Source organism: Mastacembelus armatus, chromosome 21 (genome assembly GCF_900324485.2).
Source record: "Mastacembelus armatus chromosome 21, fMasArm1.2, whole genome shotgun sequence".
Taxonomy (NCBI): Eukaryota; Metazoa; Chordata; class Actinopteri; order Synbranchiformes; family Mastacembelidae; genus Mastacembelus; species Mastacembelus armatus.
This window is the reverse complement of record NC_046653.1, coordinates 27,310,865-27,334,569: the sequence shown is the minus strand read 5'-3', so window position 1 is coordinate 27,334,569 and position 23,705 is coordinate 27,310,865. Positions and strand designations below refer to the sequence as shown.

The following is a 23,705-nucleotide window of genomic DNA, read 5'->3' as shown; positions in this document are numbered from 1 at the left end:
AGGCCCTTGGAAATGTTCCAGACTGTAATGAGTTATTAACTAATTGAGTGAGTTGTGGGAACAAACTGCTTAGTACTGATTTCAGAAATCTAGTGGGTAAAACATCAAGGCAACAGGTGGATGAGCTCAGACTTGAGATGGTCTCTTCAACTGTTATGTCATTTGCAGTTGTAAAATGTGTCAGTTCTACCAAGTGTCTCCTGGATGGCTGCAGAGTTGGGTATCTGTGTTGTGCAGTTTATTGCTTGTTTAATACTCTGAACCTTGTCATTAAAAAATAAAGCACATTCATTACATTTAGATGTTGAAATTAGTTCCAGTGGTAATGGAGATGGAGGGTTTGTCAACCTACTAACTGTAGCAAACAGGACACATGAGTTGTTACTGCTGTTGTTGACACACAACATCTGCTTATAAATGTCATAATGAACCTGGAGCTTTGATTTACGCCATTTTCGTTTGGCCTTCCGGCACTCCCTTTTCTGTGCCCTGACCGAGTCATCATTTCTCCATGGTGGCTTTTGCCTGTTCCTGATCACTTTATCCTTAACAGGAGCAATCACATCTATGACATTTAGAACATTTGAAGTATATGAATTCAACAAATCTTCAACATGAGAGAAAGTGGTATTTTCAAACCTAATGATCAGTATGAGCCAGTGTCCTGGTATCATTTATGTGTCTTTTCTAAAGAAATGTAGGTTCAACCGCATCTTTGGAAATTATCAAATCAAAAAAAACCAAAAATGATCAGACAAAGCAACATCAATCACAGTGACATTAGAAGCGTTAACACCCTTAGTGATGACAAGGTCCAGAGTGTGACCTCTGGTCTGAGTCGGCTCACTAACGTGCTGACTAAAGCCATAGGTTTCAAGGACGGCAGAAAGTTCTTTGGCATTTCTGTCACAGACCTTTTCAATGTGAACATTAAAATCACCTGTAATAACCAAACAGTCAAACTCTGGGAAGACAACTGAAAGCATCTCAGTATAATCATCAGTAACATTTTAGCAGCATTGGGGAGGTTTGTAAATGATAATATAGAGAACATAGGTTTTCCATTCTGGGTGATTTGGGGTTTTGACATGTCCTGACATTTGTGATTTTTTCAGTGTCTTTTAAACATATTAATGTCTAAAGTCTGATAACACTGTAATCAGCACAAAATTGGCTAGAATAATATGTGAGCAGCAAGTTTATACATGATTGTGTTTTTGAGAAAAAAGTGTTTATGCATGGTTAGTGAAAAACTACAATTTTTAAGTCACTGAAATAAGACCATAAAACACAAACAGAACATTGGTTCACAAGACTTTGGAGACCTGGATCTTGTAGCCAAAAGTGTTTACTTCACAATGATGTCAAAATCAACAATACAGTGATTTAAATTTTCCAAGACACTTTTTTGAGTAGAAAACACATATTCCAGAAGGTGTGAATGATCATGAATCGTGCAATTCACACCTGAAAAGATAAAGATCTGCATAATGAGCTGCATAATATGCCTTTCGGTCCCTGAGAGGGAATTACTGCAGTGCAGTGCGGATGCAAAGGTTTTTGTGAGTCGTTTTTCCTCTGAGGAAAAACTAAACTCTTTCTTGCTGTCCAGAACCATTCAAAATGCTTCTTCACCCGTGTAGCGTGCCATCACTCAAACGCAACATTTTATGTCATTTTTCGGGGGCGTGCACATAATTACCTGTCTCACTTAAGATCATTTCTATACGAACAGTGCGCTCAGTGCGAGGTGGGATCACATTCTCTATAATGAGACAGGAGAAAACGTACTGCTCCTTGCTGTCGCCCTGGTGCTGTTGTACCCAGCAGCTGCTTTCCACACAGTGGATCATGATATCCTCCTGTGCCGTCTGGAGATGCGGGTGGGCATTCAAGGTCTAGCCCTAAAGTGGTTTAGAAGCTACTTGACCAACAGAAGTTTTTCTGTCCAAGTCGGACATACTGTGTTGTCTTCAGCACCACTGACGTGTGGAGTGCTTCAGGGCTCTTTTTTTTTTTTTTTGCTCATTTAGGAAAATCAACATCTCATTTCACCTTTATGCAGATGACTATGTGCCTCTGAAACACACACACACACAAATTGATTGTGATTTTAAACTTGATGCACAGGTCAGTGCAGTGGTGAAGTCTTGCTTCTTCAAACTGAGGCAATTAGCCAAAGTTAAACCTGTCTTATCTCAGCAGGACTTCAAAATTTTAACCCATGTTTTTATCACTATTCATCTGGACTATTGCCATGCACATTATGCTGGGCTTCGTCAGATTCCTATTGCTCGGTTGCAAATAGTCAAAAATCAGATCATATCTTTCCAGTTCTCCAATTTTTACATTGGTTCCCAGTGCACTGCTGTATTGATTTGTAAATTTATTTCTTGGGTTTTAAATGTCTTCATGGTCTCGCCCCACAGTACCTGCCCGATCCGCTCCAGCATTATTCTCCAACACGTTCTCTCGGCTCAGCAAAGCAGTCTCTCCTTGTTCTTCCTCAGAGGAGAACATGCTTTCTCAGTTGCTAAACCTTGGAAAGACTTCACATTAGACAGGCTGACTCACTTTCTGTTTTTAAATCCTCTCTCAAAACCCATTTCTTTGGCTGTTAACTCAGTTTGAGAAGTTGACTTTTACTATTGTTTCTCGTTTAATTAATTTATTACGTTTTATGCCTCCGTGTTTGTTCGTTTATGCATGTTTAATATATACTTTGTATTTTTACTGTTTAAAATGCTCTATAAATAAAATTGGAATTGGAATAACAAGATAAATAGTGTGTCCTCTGCAACACATTTGTTAAGATATTTACAGCTTCCTTGCCTTTCCATACACATGAAAGTATATAGTTATGACCAAAAACTTTAGCACTACTCTGAACATTTTGCTGATTTGCAGTGAAGAGACAGGAAAAGAGAGTTCTTCAAATATTAAAGGACTTTTATTATTTAATGAACTTCACAAACAGAAAAACACTAACTGCCACATAAAACGAATGGTTCAACTACAGTTATGAAAGTATGATGTATAGTGATTACAAAATAATATGACTAATAATATAGTCAAAATAACATATGAAGAAAGACATGAACAATCTTTATATATTCAGAAAAAAATGTTAACAGAAAATAAAGCCTTTATTAACTTTGTTTTACTCTTATGGGTTGTTTGAATTACGTTTGGTTAATCCTTAAAAATCTAAAAATCACTTTTCTGATCTGAGGCAGATTCAGGCCATAAACCAGAGGATTAATGATGGGAGGAATGATCAGAAACTCCAGAGATAAAGTAATAATGGCAGATGAATTAACCTCATCAGCATCATACTGACTCATTGAAAACTCACAGCACAGAGAGATGCAAAAGTTCCCAAATGTGACTATGTGGGGCAGGCAGGTTTGTAAAGCCTTTCCTCTGAAGTCAGACGAACTTCTCCTGCAAACAAGCAGAATGCGCAGGTAGGTGTACAGGACAAAGGACAGGGGGACAAAGATCGATATCACAATGCAAAACTGACTTGCTATTCTGATCACTGTCGTGTCCACACAGGAGAGCTCAATTACAGTCCAGCAAGTACAGAAAATCCTGTGCAATTTATTTCCACACAAAGGCAAACTGCTGGCCAGATAGAAAAAATAAATTAAAATACACACAGGATAAAATACAACAAACATCAGAAGCAGCAGCATCGTCCTAAATGTCATTTTACTGTGATAGTGTAAAGGCTGGCAAATAGCAACTAATCTGTCATAGGCCATGACTGTGAGAAGAGTTAACTCATGTCCTAGGTAGAGTTGAATAATACACATCTGAATGAAACAGAACGGACGTGAGATGAAATGAGTGTCGGACAGAAGGTCCATCAGGAACCTGGGGAAGAAGCCGGCCGAGCCGTACAGAGAGTTTAAAGACAGACAGCAGATGAAAATATACATGGGCTGATGCAGAGAGTTCTCCAGGCAGACTGTCAGAATAATGACAACATTAGCAGAGATTATAATCATATAGATCAACAGACACAGGCTGAAGAACAGATATCTGAGGGGCCCATAGTCTGCAAACACAGTGAACTGAAAATAGGAGGGAGTCAGGCTGTTGTTGCTCTTCATGTCTGATCAACAGCAGAGCTGGAAGACGTGTTGGGCTGCAAGCAGCCAGTGATCCTCATGCTGTACTAAGGTGCTGTGTGACTGTTACTGCTTGCAAGTAAAACTTCTATATAATCTTATTGAAGTTCGTCCTCTGAGTCTATTTTTTAAAAGAATTTACCTAACAGAAAATTAAAATTCGGATACTTTTAGTTTCCCATTTCATTAAGGTCTTGTGTATTTTTCCCTTGCCCTGGTGGAACCAGAAGGAATAAATCTTTTGTGTTCTGCATTTGGGTCCTACCTCTGCTTCTTCTCTCCAGCACACCACCAGCACATAACAGAATGCTTCTGTAACCCCTGTCACATGAACAGTCAGTTGACCTCCAAGGACCTTCCTTGATTGGCCCCGGTAACCTGCGTACTATGAATGAGACCTGGTTCACGGAATAAGGGTTCGCTGACACTTGGCTCCGCTGTGGTTGTGATTATAGAGAAGCGTGTCAAGGGAAAGGAAGAAATCCCTTTTCTCAATAGATGCTAAGTTAAGCAATCACTTGCAGTATGTCTCAGTCAAAACCAAAACACTAGTCTCTTTTTCTCCCCACGAAAAATCACCCTTAATGGTACTGGAGGGAGAAAAGCAAACAGTCATTTGATTTCCGAATAACGTCCGAAATCATTTGGGAAAAACCTTGATTACCACTTGGATCCATTATACTTCACTGGCGAAGGTAGGCTTTATTCATGATAGTCGCTTTGTGTATCCAACGTTAATCCTCCGTCGACTCGGGCGATCCGTGCGAGTCCGTCATCCTCAATGGCGAAGCAGACAATCCGGTGACCCGTCTGTGGCTGAAGGTGAGTATAAGAATTGTGAGCTCCTGAAAGACAAAACAGGTGAGTAGTGTTGCATGATTAATCCCGGAAACCCAGAGGTAACCGATCACACGTGGAGACTTTTCAAAACAAAAGTCACAACTGGAAACTCTGACACAGTAACGCAACGGTCAGGTTTTTTTTTCTCCCTAGATATCCCCCCTGAGGTTCCCCTCCACCCTTCCTTGCCGATCCTACACTCTTCACTGCTGGTTCAACAGGCTTCCCTGCTGGCTTTTCAGCCTTCGACACCGGTTCCTCAGTCACTGATGTGCAGAATTTGGAAGGATCTAAAGGCTCAGTCCCTGACTCCACCGGACCTCGTTCCTGCTAGTGGCACGCCCACAGTGTGGTGACAAGGGGGTCATCTTCATCTTCAGTCAGTGAACCAGAGTCTCCTACTTGCCTACCAAAGCCAGCTCCTCAGCCTGAGTCTCGTCTCCCTCAAGCTGAGCCACTTCATTTTCTCTCAGCCTGGGTCCCCTCTCACTTCCCCAGCCTGGGTCTTCTCTCTCCCCTCCTGAGTCTTTTGTTTTGCAGCGTCACCACTGATGGCGGCGTCGTCAAAAAGGGGTAGCCGCATCTCCGGTCCTGCAACCTTAGCCCAGTGCCATCTTGCCGCCGGAGTCCAGAGCTGCCTTCTTGCCGCCTGAGCCTCCAGAACCACAGCAGCTCGAGAGTCCAGCACCGCAGCAGACAGAACCTCCTGATCTGCATCCTCCAAAGAGGCAGATCCCAGAACCTCAGGGTGCCAACAAAATCCCTGCTGAGGTTCCATCCTCTCAGTCGCAGGAACCGCAGTGTGCAGACAACAACGTTCCCACTGAGGTTCCACCCAAGAGCCCAGATCCCCAGTGCACCGACGACAGCATCCCCACTGATGTCCCAGTTCTGCTTTCTAAACCTCAATTCGCGAACAACAGCGTCCCCGCTGAGGTTCCGCTCAGGATCCCAGACCCTCAACGTGTCAACGACAGCGTCCCCACTGAATTCCCCTTCTGGTCTAGAGCACCCCTGCTTCCAGAGGCTCCAAGCCTGATTTCAGAACCTCAGTGTGCCGACAATAGTGTTCCCACTGAGGCGCTCTGAGCCTCAGTGCGCCGATGTCCACGTCCCCATCCCCGCTGAGGTTCCATTCCTTCTTCCAGAGCTTCAGTCCTCTGACAACAGCATTCCCGCTGAGGCTTCAGTTCAGGTTCCTAAACCTCAGTGTGCCGCCGTCGACGTCCCTGCTGCGGTTCCAGGCCTGCTTCCAGAGCTTCAGTGCACTGATGACAGCGTCCCTGCTGAGGTTAAGCCCAGGATCCCAGACCCTTAGTGTGTGAACAACAGCATTTCCACTGAGGTCCCCTTCCGGTCCCAGTGCCCCTGCTGTAGAGTAGTCCTCTGCCTCAGTTTCCAGCCAGCTCGCCACCTCAGTCTCCGGCAGGTCTTTCGCCTGAGTTTCCAGCTGACCTCTCATCTGAGCCTCTTGCCAGCCTTTCGCCTCAGTCTACGGTCAGCCTACCTCCAGAGGCCTGCCTGGCTGCCCAGCCAGAGTCCCACCTGGCTTTCATGCTTGTGTCTTCAGCCTTCCCGTCTGGCCTTCAGTCACCCCAAGCCTCAGTCTGCAGAGCTACAGCAGCCTGAGCAGCCCGAGCTTCCAGTGTCACACGAATCCGAGCCTCCAGCGGCATGAGCCACAGCCAGACGCCGGACGAGCACTCGCCATCCCGGTCCACTAAGCCAGAGTCCCCATTGCCATCTCCTTGGCTAGTGTCCCCAATGCTGCCCCCTCAGTCGGTTGCTCCATGGCTGACTCCCCATCCTGATTCTTCAGGGCGGTCCAGGATCCACACTGGCCTGAGGGGTCGTCCTCCCGGGTGGCCTCCGACCTACGCTTGCTTCAGGGTCCGTCCTTCCGAATGGCCCAAGATCCACGCCAACCTGACAGGCCGTCTACCCGAACAGTCTCAGACCTACTCTGAGGCTGAGGTGGTTGCTCTCCAACCTCTCTTGGACTGTCTCCCTCCCACCCGCCCTTTGTCACCTATCTCTTTGTTTACCCTCCTCTCATCCAGGACTATGTTTGGACTTTGGTCATCTTTGGGGGGGGGGTACTGTCATGTGTCCCTGTTTCATCGGGGTCTGAGGAACCTAGAGATAGAAGTATACAGGAAACCCACACACGCAGAACAATACCTTCTTTTTTACCCCCATCACCCACTGCAGGACAAGCTGGGAGTCATCAGGACTTTAGGCCACAGAGCAAACAACATCTCTACCTCTAGGAAGGCCAAGAGAAAGGAGGACACTCACTTAAAGACAGCCCTCAAAACCTGTGGCTACCCCAAGTGGGCTTTCAACAAGCAACATCCACATCAGGCAGAAAAACAAGAGGCACAGCTGAGCCTCAAGATCCACAGAGGAAGAACCTGTTCATTCCATATTTAGCAGGGGTTTCTGAGAGGCTTAAATGGATTTTTGGGAAACATCAGATACTGGTTCACTTCAAACCCACCAACACACTGAGACAGAGACTGGTTCACCCTAAAGACCAGATACCAAAACAAAAGAGGAGCAATGTGGTGTATGTTGTACAGTATGAGGAAGAATGCTCAGAACTCTACATTGGAGAAACCAAACAACCACTCAGCAGGAGGATGGTCCAACACAGGAGGAGCAGCTCCTCAGGACCACAGTCAGCTGTGCACCTCCATTTACAGGAAACAGGACACTCTTTTGAAGACAGTGAGGTACACATTTTGGACAGAGAAGATAGATGGTTTGAAAGAGGAGTCAGAGAAGCTATCCAATTCCAAGTGGAGAAACCCTCTCTCAACAAGGGTGGAGGACTCAGACATAATTTATATTCAATATACCAGGCTGCCCTTTCATCTGTTCCCAGCAAATTAAGGAACAAATCCAATTTTTAATGTTTAATCCAATGTAAAGGACAGACTCTGCCGACAGTTGGAGAATCAGAAGTAGTCCACCATTAGATCCTAACGACCCTCACTTGAGCTCAATCCTTTGATCACTTCACAAGCCTATTCAGACTAGATGTGAAGTGAAACCAACTCAGGGGTGTGGGTCTAACAACTCTCACCTGATTTGCTTAGCACACTTAGTGAGCCTATTGAACTAAAGGTGGAGTGAAACTAACCTGGGAAATAAATTTGGAGGTTCCAGTCCTACCTTTCTCAGAGTGATGAAGCCACTTGATTGGGTGGCGAAACGTTTCAGCCTCAAAGAACTGAAAGTCCTGTTGCCATGACTCAACCTCTAGATGAGTGTTCATTAATGAAATGTGCAGATAGCTTAAGCAGTGAAAATGAAAATTATTTCCTTTTAAAAATTCCATCAACAACCAACCTGTTCTGGAGCATCGTATTCATTCACAGACAGACCTTGAAATTCACTTGTATGTTCATCTGTAATATTCAGAAAGTGAGAGGTTTGATGCTGTGAAAACTTTTTATTAGTTTGCTTCAGTCTCAGTGGGTCTCATTAAACTGTCCACCATAATAGATTATCAAAGGTAAAGAACTTTGTTACACGCTGGACTCCACATATTACAACATCATCTGATCTCTTGTATGCAAACATTCACCTGATTATGTAATCACTTTTGAACTCAGTTTATTATCTGTATTAGTCCACAACTCCTGCCATGGTCTGTTTGCTGCGTGAGTGGAGACATTTTAGACATGAAGTTGTAGCATTTACAGCAGTTTTCCACAGTAGTGGTGACATTTTTCACCCATGCTGGACCCACTGGGATCCTTTCAGTGCTCATCTAACATCGTATCTCGAAAAAATGGATGTTACTGTGATTTTTCTCTCCTTTGAACAACATGTTCTCCTCCACCGCCTTGCTTCCATCGGCATAGCCGGCTCGGTCCTCTCATGGTTCACCTCCTACCTCTCTGACCGCACCCAGTCCGTACATCTCCAGAACTATCCTGGAAGAAAACCTCTTCCAGAGTGCTCAGGACCTCCAACTGGGCCGAAGGTTCACCTTTCAACAGGACAATGACCCTAAGCACACAGCTAAAATAACAAAGCAGTGGCTTCGGAACAACTCTGTGACCGTTCTTGACTGGCCCAGCCAGAGCCCTGACCTAAACCCAATTGAGCATCTCTGGAGAGACCTGAAAATGGCTGTCCACCAACGTTCACCATCCAACCTGACAGAACTGGAGAGGATCTGCAAGGAAGAATGGCAGAGGATCCCCAAATCCAGGTGTGAAAAACTTGTTGCATCATTCCCAAGAAGACTCATGGCTGTACTAGCTCAAAAGGGTGCTTCTACTCAATACTGAGCACAGGGTCTGAATACTTATGACCATGTGATATTTCAGTTTTTCTTTTTTAATAAATTTGCAAAAATTTCTACATTTCTGGTTTTTTCTGTCAAGATGGGGTGCTGAGTGTACATTAATGAGAAATAAAATGAACTTTTTTGATTTTGGCAAATGGCTGCAATGACACAAAGAGTGAAAAATTTAAAGGGGTCTGAATACTTTCCGTACCCACTGTATATTCCACCATTGAATCTTACTAACCTTGTGTTCTCTCTCTCCCCTAGTTTGTGCTCTCTCTCTCCCCTAGTTTGTGCTCTCTCCCTCTCTCTCTGTTCTCTCTGTACCTTCTGCAGGTGTCCCTGGTCCTGGAGCTGTATATCGCTGATGTGCAGTTACTGGTCCCACCAACCTGCAGTGTCTATTTGTTGTTTATTGTTGCTGTTCTTTTCTCTCTGCTCTATCCACTCACCCCAACCGGTCGAGGCAGATGGCCGCCCAAACTGAGCCCGGTTCTGCTGGAGGTTGTTTCTTCCGTTAAAGGGAGTTTTTCCTCTCCACTGTCACCAAGTGCTGCTCATAAGGGAATTGTTGGGTTTTTAGTTTTAGTTTTTGTAAAGTGCCTTGAGATGATTTGTATTGTGATTTGGCGCTATACAAATAAAACTGATTTGAAATTGAATTGAATGTTCTCCCTGTGCTTCTGTGGGTTTTCTCCAGTTACTCTGGTTTCCTCCCACAGTCCAAAAACATGTATGTCAGGTTGATTGGTGACTCTAAATTGCCCATAGGAGTGAGTGTGAGTGTGCAAGGTTGTTTGTCTCTATGTGGCCCTGTGATGGACTGGTGACCTGTCCAGGGTGGACCCCTGCCTTTCACCCAAAGAGAGCTGGGATAGGCTCCAGCAGATCCCCGTGACCCTGGTTAGGAATAAGCAGGTAAAGATGATGGAAGGATGGATGATTTCTCCTTCTACAGCAGCCTTCCTGTGTGTTTGCAGTAGTTTAGTCCACAGCGCCCACTACAGTGTAGGAGAGCAATGGCAACTCAGGGACATATGGACATATTAATTGTTGCAGTGTCCATATGCCTGTAGTGGAGGTCACAGTCCACAGACCATGCTGAAGGTTTATCCTTCTCTGTGCTCCCAACACATTAGCACCATAGGAAACTGCCTGTGTCAGCTATACCATGGGCCTCCACTGGTTCAGATCTGTAGAGTCTGATGTTGTTCACATGACGACAGCTCTTGGTGGAGAGTTTAATGAGATCCATGGAGGGAGAAACAAGCTGATAAAAATCAACCCACAGAGTCAAACAGTTCACTTTGTATTCTGGAGGTTTGTATTTGCTGCAATACTTCAACACACACACAAGTTCATGTCAAGGTCGGGTATCAGTGAATACATTAGACAATCCAATGACAGATATACTGTATAATATGTTCATGTGATCTTTGCTTTGATACTTCAAGTCTTTGTCATTAACACTTTGTTTTTAAACCTTAATGGATCAAAAATTAAATATAACATATATAACTATTGACGGGTATGTTGAACTGAACCAATACAGATTTGTTTATTTTGTGTTTTTGTTTACAGCATATATTCTAATAATCTGCTGTAATTCTACTATTGTGTGTCTGATAGGGATTCACAAAAACCTCCATGAGCCTATGTACATTTTCATTGCAGCTTTGTTAATGAACTCTGTTCTTTTTACCACTGCTGTCTTCCCAAAGATTTTAAATGATGTTTTATCTGAAAAACAGATCATATCATATTCAGCCTGTCTTTTCCAGTATCATATAACTTATTCATTAGGCTGTTCAGAGCTTCTACTGTTGACAGCCATGTCCTATGACAGGTATGTGTCTATATGTAAACCTCTGCAGTATCCAACTATCATGATAAAAACAAACATCTGTATTTTACTGGTTGTAGCTTGGATTCTGCCTGCTGGTCAGTTAGCAGTGCCAATTGGTCTGAATGCCACTTTTAAACTGTGTAACTTTAATTTTAAAGGAATAATTTGTAACAGCACAGTTTCTAAACTTCAGTGTGAGAGTTCAAGAGAACTAAATATATATGGTTTGGTTTGTTTTGTTAATCTTGTAATTCTCCCTGTATTTTTCATCCTTTTTACCTACATAAGGATATTTATAATCACCTATCGAAGTGGTAGAGAAGTCAGGAGAAAAGCTGCACAGACCTGTTTACCTCACCTGATTGTTCTAATCAACTTTTCCTGTTTGGGTTCATTTGATGTACTTCTAGTTCAAATGGAAACTGATTTTCCTAAAATTGTTCGTTTAATTATAACACTAAATTCAATTTTGTATCATCCTCTTTTTAATCCAATCATATATGGACTAAAAATGAAAGAAATTTATAAACACCTCAGGAAATTGTTCTGTCCAGGTAAAACAGTCTAATGTACTAACACTGATAACTGTTGTACAGTCATTGTTTAGTGTCAGAATAAAACAGAGATGTGATTTCTCTGAGCCTTGAAAAGTATTGAGTGTAAAGATGTTTCTAAAACCCTAAATCACAGTAAAGAGCATTATCAGCTTCAACTACACTATGTGATCACTACTAACTAAGCAATTTGCTGCAGAACCCAGAAATACAGTTTGATTCTAATTGTCAGTTTGATTCTTGTGTTTCCAGTTTGTTGTGGCTTAACTGTTAATTGACTGAATATTTTCATATTGGCATCATATCTGGGTGTATTGTTAAAGTATAAACACTCCATTGTCAGTTTATTAGGTCCACCTAACTATCACTTTGTCAGTCTAATTTAATTTCTATGAATTGCACTAAGAAGATCTTCAATTAAGACCACTCCTCTTATCGAACAGAAAAACAGAACTGTCAAATGTGGATTATTAAATATCAGGTTTCTTTCATCTAAATCTCTGTTAGTAAATGATTTGATAACTGATCACCAAATTGACCTACTTTATCTTACTGAAACCTGGTTACAGCAGGATGAATATGTCAGTCTGAATGAATCAACCCCCCCCCCCAGTCATAAAAATTATCATGTTCCTCGAAGCACAGGTCGAGGTGGAGGAGTAGCTGCAATCTTCCACTCAAACTTATTATTAAACTTTCATCCTCAGAACAGTTATAACTCATTTGAGAGCCTCACTCTTAGTCTCTCGCATCCAAACTGGAAAACACAAAAACCAGTTCTACTTGTCATTGTGTACCGTCCACCTGTTCCTTACTCAGAGTTTTTAACTGAATTTCCAGACTTCCTGTCAGATTTAGTGCTTAGTTCAGATAAAGTCATTATAGTGGGAGATTTTAACATTTATGTAGATGTTGAAAATCACAGCCTCAGCACTGCATTTAATTCAATATTAGATTCAATTTCCCTCAATGTTAATAAACCCACCCACCGTTTCAATCACACCCTTGATCTTGTTCTGACCTATGGCATCGAAATTGAACATCTGTTTTTCCCCAAAATCCTATTTTGTCAGATCATTCTTTAATAACTTTTGAATTTAAGATGATGGATCATGCAGCATTTGGAAGAAAATTCCACTACAGCAGATGTTTATCTGCCAACGCTGTTAATAAATTTAAGAAAATGATTCCATCTTTATTTACATCTATGCCATGTGCCGACACAGTGGAGGGCAGCTGCCTCAATCCCACTACCTATCAAATTGATCATGTTGACAGTGCTGTAGCCTCATGTGTGAAACTGTTACGTTTCGGGGGTTTAAATTACGGATTTTAGGACCAATAATGCTCTGGTACTCAGGGGTGAAACATGTTTTATTTAAAGAATCAACAAGAAACAAAAGACGAAGACTGACTCAAAGGAAGAGAACACGTGAATCAAGACATGAAGCAGTCGGTCACACACACTCAGGGAGACGCACCAGACCACAGGAAAACATGAACGGAGGGGAACAAGACAAACATGAACACGAGAGTACTAAACAAGAGCACAAGACATTGTGAAGAACTGGAAAAATACTAGCACAAAGGAAAGTGGCTACTTAACCTAGCTTAGTGGAAAGGCAGATCATGAACAAAAAATATCCCAAAGGAAATCCTGAGGCAAAAGGCAGCTCTAGGGAGTGTTGAACAGACAACCTGGCAATCACACAGTCACCAACAAAGGTATATGAAGTGAGGGAACAAAACAAAGCACAGGTGAGTCAAATCAAATAACCAGGTCAAGGTGAAGTGAAACAAAATATCAAAAACTAGTTCCTGCATGATCCTTCCAAAATAAAAGTCCAAAACAGGAAGTCAGATGTCTGGATCATGACAGAAACACTTGATACTGTGGCCCCTCTGAAAAAGAAGTTAGTGAATCAGAGGAGATTAGGTCCATGGTATAATTTACATATTCATACCTTAAAGCAGCATCACTAGGGCTGGAAAGGAAGTGGCTTTCCAAACACACCTTCCAAAAAGTTCAACGTCAGTCCACAGAGTATTTTCCCCAAAGTCTTGGGGATCATCAAGATGTTTTCTGTCAAAACTGACACGAACCTTTATGTTGTTTTTGCTCAACAGTGGTTTTCATCTTGGAACTCTGCCATGCAGACCATTTTTGCCCAGTCTTTTTCTTATGGTGGAGTCATGAACAGTGACCTTAACTGAGGCAAGTGAGGCCTGCAGTTCTTTGGATGTTGTTGTGGGGCCTTTTGTCACCTCTTGGATGAGTTGTCGCTGTGCGCTTGGGGTAATTTTGGTCGGCCGGCCACTCCTGGGAAGGTTCTCCACTGTTTCATGTTTTCCCCATTTGTAGATAATGGCTCTCACTGTGGTTCGCTGCAGTCCCAAAACTTTAGAAATGGCTTTAGAACCTTCTCCAGACTGATAGATCTTAATTACTTTCTCATTTGTTTTTGAATTTCTTTGGATCTCGGCATGATGTCTAGTTTTTGAGGATCTTTTGGTCTACTTCACTTTGTCAGGCAGGTCCTATTTAAGTGATTTCTTGATTGCAAACAAATGTGGCAGTAATCAGGCCTGGGTGTGGCTAGAGGAATTGAACTCAGGTGAGATAAACCACAGGTAAGTTATGTTTTAACAGGGGAGGCAAACACTTTGCCACAAAGGACCATATAGTTTTGGATTTAGTTTTCCCTTAATAATAAAAAGCTTCATTTAAAATCTGCATGGTGTGTTTACTTGTATTATCTTTGACTAATATTTAAATTTGTTTGATGATCTGAAACAAAGTGTGACAAACATGCAAAAAAATAGGAAATCAGGAAGGGGGCCCATACTTTTTCACACCACTGTATGTTTAAAATCCTTGAAGAAGTGTTAGAGAAATTAAAATGTATTTTCAAGCTTCTGTTAAGGTAATAAGTCTCAGTGCCTGCAATGATAAATGAGATGTTAGTGATTCAGCTTTAAAAACATCTTTAAGGGTTACAACAGTATATCCTGTAGAATTAGATCCATCTACAAACATTGTCATTTCAGCATCTTTATAAGGTGTGTCAGTTTGGTCAGCCCTGGTCAACAACACTCTATTCTCAGTTTCAACAACACAATCGTGGCCCACCATCCTCAGCTATAGGCATTAATGTAGCAGGATTAAAGGTTGTACATCGTTCAATAGTGAGGTGTGGCTGTGAAAGCGATGTAGTCATGGAGGACAGATGTTTAGCTGGTGACATGTATGCTAGTCTTGTTTTGCAACAACAGGACAGAGACTGCATGTGGAACCTTTAGTGTCAGAGGATGGAACAACACGATGTTTGCTGAAGCCTGGACTGTCATGGAGGCTGCAATAACAGCTTGAATACACACAGGCATTGCTATTGGATCCAATTGGACAGAATAATAAGCAATAGGCCTGTTTTTGTCCCCATAAGGCTGAGTCAGCACTGAAGTCATGTGACCATTTTTACAATCTACAGTTTGCATAAAACATTTTTCATAATTAGGCTTTTCTAAAATAGAGGTGCTGGTCAGGGTCTTTTTAAGATCATTAACCCTCTGGGGTCTGACGGGGTTTTAGAGGCCTGGACAAATTTTGACATGTCCTGACATTTGTGCTTTTTTCAGTGTCTTTTAAACATATTAATGTCTAAAGTCTAAAAAGTGTTTATGCATGGTTAGTGAAAAACTACAATTTTTTACTCACTGAAATAAGACCATAAAACACAAACAGAACATTGGTTCACAAGACTTTGGAGACCTGCATGTTGTAGGCTAAAGTGTTTACTTCAGAGTGCTGTGAATGTCATCTTGTTCACACATTCACAGTAAACAATACACTGATTTAAATTTTCTAAGACACTTTTTGTCCAGAAAGGCCATATGCAAGAGGGTGTGTCTGAGGATGAATAGTCATGTGATTTACCTGAGAACACAAAAGACGCACTGAACGACCAGACAAAGACACGCATAATGAGCCTTTCAGTCAATGTAGATGGGACGGATTAGTGCAGTACAATACAAAACAATGAGGAGCCAAACGATCCTCATTTGAGTTAAAATCAGTGCTTTTACTCTGAGGACAAACTAAAGTAATTGTCTCTGCGTGCAGTGGCGGAGCCAGACTTTTTTGCATGGGGTGGCCAAAGGGTGGCCAGGGATATTGAAGGGGTGGCCATGCTGTGACCAACAAAGGCAGGGAGTCTAGGGAAAATTTTAAATAAATTTTCTCTGAATTCTAGGCCGTAGTGCTCAAGTATTCTGACTACCCTTTTGATCAATTCAGCTGCATCAAGCTGTTCTAAAGCTTCAAAATGCAAAAAGCTTTCCTTTACCTCCCCATTATAATAGTACCGTAGTACAATTGACATCTGTTCTTTCTTTGCAATGTCTTCCGTCTCGTCTGCCAAAAGGGCAAAGACCTGACTATCCTTCACTTCCTTTATGATGGTGGAACACACCATTTCTGCTAATACATCTAACACTTCATTTTGGATTTGATGTGAAGTGTATTTGCCACCCCTGCCACGGTCACCCCTGGCCACCCCGTAGCTCCGCCACAGTCTGTGTGGAATATAAGAAGCGCTTCGTCACGTCCGTGACGCGCAGAAAAAGTGAGTAAATTCTATGATGAACTTTGACCTTTTATGTCATTTCTCGGGGGTGTGCACATATTTACCTGGTTCACCTGAGATTATTTACATGTGAACAGTGGACAGTGTACAAGGCGGGACCACATTACCTGTAATGAGGTGAGACAGGAAAAAACTTCTCCTTTTTTTTTCACTCAAAAGAAAACATTTCAAGCTTTCTAGCCATATAATTCTTATTTTTATGAGTATTTGCTCGTCAACCTGTACAAATCCACCTCTCACTCCTTAGAGTCCAACCTATCATAAAAATCCTCATATGCCCTTTGTTTGGCCTTTGCCACCTCTACTTTCACCTTATGCTGCATCTCCCTGTACTCCTGTCTGTTCTCTTCTGTCCTCTCAGTGTCCCACTTCTTCTTAGCTAACCTTTTCCTCTTAACACACCCCTGAACTTCCTCATTCCACCATCAAGTCTCCTTATCTGCTTTCCTCTTTCCAGATGACACACCAAGTACCCTCCTACCTGTCTCCCTGATCACTTTAACTGTAGCTGTCCAGTCATCTGGAAGAACCACCTGACCTCCCAGAGCCTGTTTCAGCTCCTCCCTGAAAGCCACACAACACTCTTCCTTTTTCAACTTCCACCACTTGGTCCTCTGCTCTGCCCTCTCTCTTCATCTTCCTCACCACCAGAGTCATCCTACACACCACCATCCTATGCTGTCTGGCTACACTCTCCCCAGCCACTACTTTGCAGTCACTGATCTGTTTCAGGTTGGAACGTCTGCACAAGATGTAATCAACTTGTGTGCTCCTGTCTCCACTCTTATATGTCACCCTATGCTCCTCCCTTTTCTGGAAAAATGTGTTCACTACAGCCATTTCCATCCTTTTTGAGAAGTCTACCACCATCTGTCCTTCTGCATTCCTGTCCTGCATACCAAACTTACCCATCACTTCCTCGTCACCTCTGTTTCCCTCACCAACATGTCCGTTGAAGTCTGCCCCAATCACCACTCTCTCACCACTAGGGATACCCTGGATCACCTCATCCATCTCCCTCCAGGATTTCTCCTTCTCTTCTAACTCACATCCTACCTGTGGGGCAGAACCACTGACAACACTCAACATCACACCTTCAACTTCCAGCTTCAGACTCATCACCCAATCTGACACTCTCTTCACCTCCAGAACATTCCTAGCTAAATCCTCCTTCAGGATAACTCCTACTCCATTCCTCTTTCCATCCACACGATGATAGAACAGCTTGAACCCTGCTCCTAATCTATAGGCCTTGCTAACTTTCCACCTGGTCTCTTGAACACACAAGATATCCACCTTTCTTCTCTCCATCATATCAGCCAACTCTCTAGTTTTCCCTGATAAAGTTCCTACATTCAAAGTCCCTACTCTAAGTCCTACACTCCTGCCCTTTCCTCTTCTCTCTTTGCCCTATGAACACGCCTTCCTCCTCTCCTTCTTTGACCAACAGTAGTCCAATTTCCACTGGCACCCTGTAGGTCAACAGCACCAGTGGCGGTTGTTGTTAACCCGGGCCGTGACCGATCCGGTATGGAAGTCGTTTGTGATTCGCATGTTTAATTTGGCTGAAATTTTACGTCGGATGCCCTTCCTGACACAACCCTCTGCATTTACCCGGACTTGGGACCGGCACATGAAGACACTGGATTGTGCCCCCCTGTGGTTTCATTTAATACATTTCTTATGGCTTCTGAAATTGAGTTTGACAGCCGTCTATTACACCCATTAGGCATGATTATGAGCGGGCAGTTGAATAGCGGGAACACTTTTTTTTGTCAAAACCATCACTGAAAACGTGCAGCGGCTTATTTCGTACAGAACTGATAATGTTGTATATGTTTATTCAAACTGGCAGCTTCTGTATAATCAACTCCTAAAGATTACAGATATAAACTATGTCAATGGTCTGCCAGTATCATTGTGTGACGATACCCTCTTGTCTCCAGACAAAATTAACCTCCTGATTAATGACGATCTGATTGCCAGCGGCAATTTAGAGGTTCAAAATGTTTTTATAAAATATGTACATCATAGAAATCTAAGTTGTATCTATCTACTGCAGAATTTGTTCATACAGGGCGAGGCCAGTCGTAGGGTTAGTTTAAACACTAACTATATAGCCCCCCAGATGTTTCCCGGTAATACCAAATACTTTTTAGAGGCTTTCAACAATGCCACAAGTACTCCTTACGGCTACTTATTCATTATTATAAAGCCAAAACATGAGGCTTAGATTAAATCTGCTCTCCACACAGTCAGTTGTCTACATCTCTAGAAAGCTAAAGTAACAATGTCGCTCCGTATGCGGAGAAATTTGGTATTGCTGGAGTTATTGCATAAATCAGGACAGAGACAGCGTAAGCTCTTCATAATTAACAGCCCTGACGACTTTATAAAAGCATTGTGTGAAATAGCTCTCAATGTGTTGAGGGGTCATATTCCTCTCAGTGAGCAGCAGTATAAGCAGCTAAAAAAGCAGTATAGCAGATAATACTGATTTTTCATTGGAATCATTTTTAACACTAGTGGATGTATTTAAAATGTTGTATTCAATTTACTGACACTGTTTGAGATATTCTTTTTTTACCACAGTGTTATGTGAAATAATTTTATGAATTTATATGAAATATTGACATCATTATTGTATATGCTTGACATTATGAAAGCTTTTTTGATCTGATGAATTTATTTTTTCTTTGTACAATGATTATTTTCTTTCATTATGAATAATAAAACATGAAATGAAAACATATGTATTGAATGTCTTTTTATTAATATTTTATACATCTCATAATTGTACATTGGACACAGGTAAAGTGATGTTGCACAGGTACAGGACTGATTCTATCAACAAAGCGTAAAACCCAGGCATCATTGAGGGTAAGATAAGAGCTATATTTGTCTATAATATTGTTGTTAGAAATCCTCTTTTGCACATGCCAGAGAAAAAATACAGTGTTGTCCACATGTTATCGAGAGGAGACCGTTCCTGGGTGTGGGAATAAATCACCCCGTTGGCATTTTTAAGGAGAAAGTTGGATATATATGGCTGAAATCTATCTGTGGGCTTACCGTAGCTGTCGAAAAACCAGGCTTAATGATCCACTGTGAAATATATGGCCAACAAGTGCTCACAGGGCAGGCAAGATGGGTCAGTATTAACAATCAAAGTGGCAGGTCAGTTTGGTGACACGACACTTTTTGGCAAATTCCAGCCTGGCCTTCTTATTCTTCTTGCTAGTGAAAGGTTTGCATCTTCTGGTGTAGCCTCTGTACCTTTGTTCATGAAGTCATCTGCGAACAGTAGATTGTGGTATATATTCTTTTTCAGAATACATTTCTTGCAAGAAAGGAGCAAACCAGAATAGAACACAATTGATCAGAGTCTTTCCCAGTTGTTCCCCAGTTGATCAGCTCCTATCAGGCTGAGGCCGCTACTTATACAGACATGCAAAGTAAATGCAAATAATCATTGACATAATCAGATAATTAAGTCTGTACTTCCCTATTGTTCTACAAAGTGATTCCCTAATAAGGCTGTATTATAAAACTCTACATTCTCATTGGACAGTTAACCCTCCATCCTGGGCCTGCTCTGTTATACTGGTCCCTTCCTCACACCTGGTGTCCTAAGGAACCTTTCTCACACATCCTCTTCACCAACATCCTTGAGAACACTGTGTCCCTTAGTGTCAGACTATACTAGGTCAGGATGAACATAAACATCAGATATGATTATGAAAAACACATGAGCCTTAGTGAATCAACCTGTAAATGAAAACCTGTGAAACCTGAAAAACCATGAATACAGTAAGAAACAATAAAAATCACAATCAGTAACAATAATCAATCATTGAAACTCATTTTTACATTACACTATATTGGCTATTTCTGAGGTTTTTAGGCCCAAATAGAACAACTTCTGTTTTCTGCTTTCTGTTACTGGTCATCCAGGCCTTTATGTCCTTTAGACACGCCAAAAGTCTGGCTAACTGGTTTGTGTTGGTCAGGTTTACTACATTCTTGGGCCCTGCCTCAACCTTTCTAACATTCAACAAGCCCCTGTGTTCTTCTCTAGTATTTCACTTGGTGAAGCCTGAACTTTTTCATTTCACCTTGATCTCCTCAGGTTATTGTCACCTGTGTTTGAGCGATGTTCTAACAACCATCACATTTGGCTTTTTTTGCTTTCTCCTTCTCCAGCAGCCTTCCTGTGTGTTTGCAGTAGTTTAGTCCACAGCGCCCACTACAGTGTTGGAGAGCAATGTCAACTCAGGCACATATGGACATATGAATTGTTGCAGTGTCCATATGTCTGTAGTGGAGGTCACAGTCCACAGACCATGCTGAAGGTTTATCCTTCTCTGTGCCCCCAACACATTAGCACCATAGGAAACTGCCTGTGTCAGCTATACCATGGGCCTCCACGGGTTCAGGCCTGTAGAGTCTGATGTTGTTCACATGACGACAGCTCTTGGTGGAGGGTTTAATGAGATCCATAGAGGGAGAAACAAGCTGATAAAAATCAACCCACAGAGTCAAACAGTTCACTTTGTATTCTGGAGGTTTGTATTTGTTGCAATATTTCAACACACACACAAGTTCATGTCAAGGTCGGGTATCAGTGAATACATTAGACAATCCAATGACAGATATACTGTATAATATGTTCATGTGATCTTTGCTTTGATACTTCAAGTCTTTGTCATTAACACTTTGTTTTTAAAACCTTAATGGATAATAACCTAAATATAACATATATAACTATTGATGGGTATGTGGAACTGGACAAATACAGATTTGTTTATTTTGTGATCATGTTTACAGCATATATTCTAATAATCTGCAGTAATTCTACTATTGTGTGTCTGATAGTGATTCACAAAAACCTCCATGAGCCTATGTACATTTTCATTGCAGCTTTGTTACTGAACTCTGTTCTTCTCAGCACTGCTGCCTATCCAAAGATTCTGTTTGATGTTTTATCTGAAAAACCGATCATATCATATCCTGTATGTCTCTTTCAGTTTCAAGTTGGTTATTCTTTAGGTGCTTCAGAGTTTTTACTGTTGGCAGCCATGTCCTATGACAGGTATGTGTCTATATGTAAACCTCTGCAGTATCCAACTATCATGAGGAAAACAAACATCTGTATTTTACTGGTTGTAGCTTGGATTCTGCCTGCTGGTCAGTTATTAGTGATAACTGCAACCAGTGTTAATATTAAACTCTGTAACTTTAATTTCAAAGGTATAATTTGTAATAGCACAATGACCCGACTGTTTTGTAGTAGAGGGAATGGTATATATAGTTTGATGTGTTTTATTAATCTTGTAATTCTCCCTGTGCTTTTCATCCTTTTTACCTACATAAGGATATTTATAATCACCTATCGAAGTGGTAGAGAAGTCAGGAGAAAAGCTGCACAGACCTGTTTACCTCACCTGATTGTTCTAATCAACTTTTCCTGTTTGGGTTCATTTGATGTACTTCTAGTTCAAATAGAAACTGATTTTCCTAAAATTGTTCGTTTAATAATGTCCTTACAAACAGTTTTGTATCATCCTCTTTTTAATCCAATCATATATGGACTAAAAATGAAAGAAATTTATAAACACCTCAGGAAATTGTTCTGTCCAGGTAAAACAGTCTAATGTACTAACACTGATAACTGTTGTACAGTCATTGTTTAGTGTCAGAATAAAACAGAGATGTGATTTCTCTGAGCCTTGAAAAGTATTGAGTGTAAAGATGTTTCTAAAACCCTAAATCACAGTAAAGAGCATTATCAGCTTCAACTACACTATGTAATCACTACTAACTAAGCAATTTGCTGCAGAACCCAGAAATACAGTTTGATTCTAATTGTCAGTTTGATTCTTGTGTTTCCAGTTTGTTGTGGCTTAACTGTTAATTGACTGAATATTTTCATATTGGCATCATATCTGGGTGTATTGTTAAAGTATAAACACTCCATTGTCAGTTTATTAGGTCCACCTAACTATCACTTTGTCAGTCTAATTTAATTTCTATGAATTGCACTAAGAAGATCTTTAATTAAGACCACTCCTCTTATAGAACAGAAAAACAGAACTGTCAAATGTGGATTATTAAATATTAGGTCCCTTTCTTCTAAATCTCTGTTAGTAAATGATTTGATAACTGATCACCAAATTGACCTACTTTATCTTACTGAAACCTGGTTCCAGCAGGATGAATATGTCAGTCTGAATGAATCAACCCCCCCCCCCCCCCCCCCCCCCCCCCAGTCATAAAAATTGTCATGTTCCTCGAAGCACAGGTCGAGGTGGAGGAGTAGCTGCAATCTTCCACTCAAACTTATTATTAAACTTTCATCCTCAGAACAATTATAACTCATTTGAGAGCCTCACTCTTAGTCTCTCACATCCAAACTGGAAAACACAAAAACCAGTTCTACTTGTCATTGTGTACCGTCCACCTGTCCCTTACTCAGAGTTTTTAACTGAATTCCCAGACTTCCTGTCTGATCTAGTGCTTAGATCAGATAAAGTCATTATAGTGGGAGATTTTAACATCTATGTAGATGTTGAAAATAACACCCTCAGCACTGCATTTAATTCAATATTAGATTCAATTTCACTCAAAATGTTAATAAACCCACCCACCGTTTCAATCACACCCTTGATCTTGTTCTGACCTATGGCATCGAAATTGAACATCTGTTTTTCCCCAAAATCCTGTTTTGTCAGATCATTCTTTAATAACTTTTGAATTTAAGATGATGGATCATGCAGCGTTTGGAAGAAAATTCCACTACAGCAGATGTTTATCTGACAACGCTGTTAATAAATTCTGTCAAACTTCTGTTAAGGTAATAAGTCTCAGTGCCTGCAATGATAAATGAGATGTTAGTGATTCAGCTTTAAAAACATCTTTAAGGGTTACAACAGTATATCCTGTAGAATTAGATCCATCTACAAACATTGTCATTTCAGCATCTTTATAAGGTGTGTCAGTTTGGTCAGCCCTGGTCAACAACACTCTATTCTCAGTTTCAGCAATACAATCGTGGCCCACCATCCTCAGCTATAGGCCTTAATGTAGCAGGATTAAAGGTTGCACATCGTTCAATAGTGAGGTGTGGCTGTGTAAGCGATGTAGTCATGGAGGACAGATGTTTAGCTGGTGACATGTATGCTATCTTGTTTTGCAACAACAGGACAGAGACTGCATGTGGAACCTTTAGTGTCAGAGGATGGAACAACACGATGTTTGCTGAAGCCTGGACTGTCATGGAGGCTGCAATAACAGCTTGAATACACACAGGCATTGCTATTGGATCCAATTGGACAGAATAATAAGCAATAGGCCTGTTTTTGTCCCCATAAGGCTGAGTCAGCA

At 41.5% G+C, this 23,705-nt stretch overlaps 1 protein-coding gene across 1 annotated transcript; it reads right to left on the bottom strand.

The window, feature by feature from the left end:
* Positions 1-3,182: 3,182 nt before the first annotated feature.
* On the bottom strand, positions 3,183-4,118 carry LOC113123221 (olfactory receptor 10J5-like). Its single transcript, XM_026295041.1, has one exon. The coding sequence runs from the start codon at positions 4,116-4,118 to the stop codon at positions 3,183-3,185; it is 936 nt and encodes a 311-aa protein (XP_026150826.1).
* Positions 4,119-23,705: the final 19,587 nt, after the last annotated feature.

What these genes read in the sequence shown, in the direction of transcription:
- LOC113123221 (XM_026295041.1), bottom strand. Translation starts at nt 4,118, where the DNA reads ATGAAGAGCAACAACAGCCTGACTCCCTCCTATTTTCAGTTCACTGTG.